General features: G+C 64.8%; 1 protein-coding gene across 1 annotated transcript; it reads left to right on the plus strand.

Annotated features, from left to right (window-relative positions):
* Positions 1–8: 8 nt before the first annotated feature.
* On the plus strand, positions 9–2,147 carry LOC112971604. Its single transcript, XM_026077199.1, has 2 exons — positions 9–255; positions 401–2,147. Exon 2 carries the CDS (start codon positions 424–426, stop codon positions 1,474–1,476), a length of 1,053 nt encoding a protein of 350 aa, XP_025932984.1. The 5' UTR covers positions 9–255; positions 401–423; the 3' UTR covers positions 1,477–2,147.
* Positions 2,148–4,000: the final 1,853 nt, after the last annotated feature.

Here is a 4,000-nt window from a genome sequence, read left to right on the forward strand (position 1 = left end):
TGCTGGGGGTGCTGGGGGGTGCCGGGGTCCCAGCCCCGCGCCCCCCGCAGCTCCCTGGCGCCCGGAGCACTCGTGCCTGGCCGGGGCGCGGACTCCGACCTTGCCCCGCGCTCGCCGGCTGGCCGCGGGCCCAGCGCCCAGCAGCGAAGCTCTGCAGATCAGTGCTCCCACGAGATAAGACGGGGTCTGCTCCCTGCTCCTCGCCGGCAGGAAAATCAGCGATGCCTTAAACCAGCCGGTCCTGGCGAGCACACGGTACAATGATCTCAGCAGCTATTTAATCTTGTCTTTCTCGCCAGCAGCCCTGGTAGAGGGTGGAGGGCGCCGCCTGCCCTGTAAACTGTGAAAAGGGCCTCCCCCAGGCTCTTCTTGCTCCTGCACATGCATCTTCCTCCCCCAGCTGCCCGTCCCGCTGCTTGCAGGATGGCTCTGGCCATGGCTGCGCCGGCAGGCGCTGCAGGATGCAACGCCACGGGAGCCGTGCAGAGCCCCGACGGCTGTCCTGCTCCCGGTGTCACCGGTGCCATGTCCTGGGCTCGGTGCACCCAGTGCTGCCGGGAAGGGGAACCGGTGGCCAGGGAAGGTGCAGGATGTCACTCCACTGCTGCTCGACCCCACTGTTTCCCCACCGCCCTGGGGAGAGGAAATGGTGAGGGGCTGCCAAGACCCCCAGCGCTTTGGGGGGGGCTCACTGCCTTTCCAGGGCTGGAAGCGCGGATGGAGCCTGCGGTGCAGGGCAGAGGGGGCATCGTGTCCCCCAGCAGCCTCCACGCTGGAATCTTGTTCGGAGCATGCATGGAGACACTGCACCTCTGTCGACTCCCCCCAGGCCCCAGATTCGGGACAGCGAGGTTGGTTTGGCCGTTGCAGGAACAAAACCCGGTAGCTGCCGACGTGCCGCAGCCACAAAGCAGCTGTGCCCGTGTGAGCGTGCACGTGTGCGTGCTTCCCCGCGCGCAGGCGCTTGCGAATGATCTGAAACGCGCTTTGTTCAGCTGGGGCCCCGTGCAAGGCCCCAGCCTGGCTGGCCATGGCACGTCCCACCTGCGCTGCACCCGCACTGTGGCCACGCTGCACCCGCGCTGCGCCCGTGCTGCCCGCTGCAGCCACACTGCACCCGTGCTGCACCCGCGCTGCGCCCGTGCTGCCCGCTGCAGCCACACTGCACCCGTGCTGCACCCGCGCTGCGCCTGTGCTGCCCGCTGCAGCCACATTGCACCCGTGCTGCACCTGCGCTGTGGCCGTGCTGCACCTGCACTGCCTGCCACAGCCGCGCTGGGCGCTGGGAAGCTGCCCTGGGATGAACTGGTGCCGTGGGCCAGCTGCCCCGCCAGCAGCAGCATGCATGTGCATGTGCGTGGCCGGTGCCGGTGCCTCCGCGCGCCCCTGCGTGAGGATCTGTCTGCACCAGCACTAATAATACCAAGGTGTTCTGCCAAGTTCCTTCCAGCCAGCCTACAGCTTCATTCAAAGTGACAGGGGACCTGATTTATTATACTAACGAGCCGGCGATAAATAAACATGACCTGAGAGAATCCCAGTCCCACAATTCCTTTCTTGTTCGGCTCCTTGGGGGATATGAAAGGTTTCCTGCAATTTCCCGGTGCTACCCAGAGTCGCCCCTGCTCAATCTGCCAAAGCTTTCTGCCACCGTCGGGCCTGGCATTTGATTGAATTGACAGAAGCGGCTTATTAATTGCACTAATGAGGGGCTCAGCAATATGGAGCGGTGGAGGGAGTCCAGTGTGGCTAATAAAATGCGCAAAGCGGAGCAGAGCATAAGGTCACCGTGTTGCCAGGCTACTGGCTGAGCCGCCTGGAAAACGAGCGTGCAAACCTGGAGGTGACTCTGGGAAAAATATTGCTCCAGCCCTCGCATAATTAATGGGACAGCGATGCCCTGTTTGCCTGGGAGAAGCCCCATGTCCGTGGGGATGAGGCTTCTGCTCAGCGGAGGAGCCGGGCGCTCCCCGGCCGCCGCTCGCCCGCTGTCTGCAAGCAGAGGCGGCAGCTTTGCCGGTGGCATGTGGCAGCTGAGCGCCCCGAGCCTGGCGCCCCGGGGTGAGCGGTGTCCGCATGCGCCCAGGGGCAGGTTTCGGATAGCTGGTAACAACGAGGGAACTGGCCTGTGTTTGACCTGCGCCGAGTTTCCCAAACACCGTCACAGCGAGAGAGATGAGCATGGCTGATTAGAGCTAAGAGCGACCGCCGATTTGGCAAGGGGATGTTCTCGGGATCTCTGATCTCCGGAGACTGCAACTCCTGCTGGGAGTTTACCATACAGCCCCTGAGGGCTTGCAGTAATAAACAGGGATATTTTTGCTCCAGTAGGAAGGAAAATGGAAAAAAAGGACAAATCCTGATCCTTATCTTTTTCTTTGCAGCCCATTGTGGAGCCCCACTGAAGCCCTCGGAGCTGCCCCGCTCCGGGGGCTCTTTCTCCGAGCGCCGCCGGGGGCACCAGCCCTCTGCACTGCAGTGACCGCTCTGCCCAAAGTAAACATGGAAAAAAGCTCTATTGCTGCCCTGGCTCCTGCTGGCGACCACACGTGACTCATGCGCGCCGCGGCGCCGGAGCCCCGTCGGGCCCTGCTCCAGGGCAGGGCCGGGCCGCCGAGCGGCAGCCTGGCACACGGGCTGCGCTCGACCACAGGGACCAGCCCCGGGCACCAGCCCGGCTCTGCTTTGGAAGTGCTGGGGCGAGCCGACAGACGCCTCCGCGGGGGTAATAATCCCCAGGGATTTGGGCAATCTGCCACTGCCAGAGCCTGCCCGAGCCTCCCGCTGGCCACGGCTGCATCCCATGGTCCCTGGCTGCATCCCGTGCCCCCTGGTCGCATCCTGTGCCCCCCAGCTCCCTGCTCTCTGCCGGCCCCTCCGCTCTCCACTCTGCCTCCAAGGCTATTGACCGGCTCTCGCCTCCGAACACTTTTGTTTCCCGTCTCTGGAGAGAAGTGGGAGCCCGGCTCAGGTTCCCAAGGAGGAAAAGCAATTTCTTCCCTTGCAAATTGTCCCTCTTTGGTTTTGTTTCCAATCATGCTGGCCGGACCGGAGGCTCGCCGGGCTGGCAGCCCTGGGCAACTGCCTGCGGTGCAGCTCGCAGGCGCCTCCGCAGCTGCTGCTGGCTGGTGCTCGCTGGCGGGGCAGCCGCCCGGGATCTGGCCCCGCAAGCCTTCGGAGCGTGCCGGGATTTTTGGAAATGTGAGGTTTCCCGGTGCGAGGGCTCGGCCGACGCCGCAGCACCCTTCCTGGCGGGAGCCCTCGGGCCCTGGCAGCGCCCTGTGCTGCCCCCACTTTGCCGATGTGGGCAGCCCCGAGCCAGGCTCCCTCCACTGGGCTCCTCGCGCCGGCCTGAAATTCACTTGGGAAAAAAATACTTGAAGAAACTAATAAACAACAAACCTGGCAGCTGGCCACCAATTCAAAGGCTCCAAAAATGAAGCCTAAATTTGCAGCTGGCCACGCTCCCTGCCTGGTTTGGCACCCGCGTTGGTGTCTGAGCACCTGCCAGAGCCAGGAGCAACCGCAGAGCCGCCAGCGGACCAGGCCCCCGGGATGCGGTGCGTGTCCCTTGCCCCGCGGGCAAGGCAGCCGTGCGGGGGCGACCAGTGCCCGCGGCTTCCTCCCCACCCAGAGGGAGACCTGGCTGCAGGCAGCAGCCGCTGGGCCGAGGAGAAGGCCCTGGAGAGCTGCTTGCAAACAAGCGCACGCTGCGAAGGGCCGCGGGAGCCGAGTCGGGCAGGCTCCCCGGGGCCAGGAGCGCGGGGCGGCCCGCGAGCGGGGGCTGCAGCGGCTGCACGAGCCGGGGCGGCGGGAGAAGCCGGGGGCTGTCGGAGGGCAGCGCTTCCCGCGGGCACCGCAAGCGATGCTAATCCCTCGTGGCACCGAGGCCGGGCTGCGGCTCCCGGCCTCCCATTCCCAGGAAGGGGTGTCATGTGGAGCAGTAATTGGATCCCGGGATTTACTGAATGATACCGTGGATTATTGCCCAGCCGCCGTG

The sequence above is a fragment of the Apteryx rowi genome, unplaced genomic scaffold (assembly GCF_003343035.1).
Source record: "Apteryx rowi isolate R43461 unplaced genomic scaffold, aptRow1 scaffold_45, whole genome shotgun sequence".
NCBI lineage: Eukaryota > Metazoa > Chordata > Aves > Apterygiformes > Apterygidae > Apteryx > Apteryx rowi.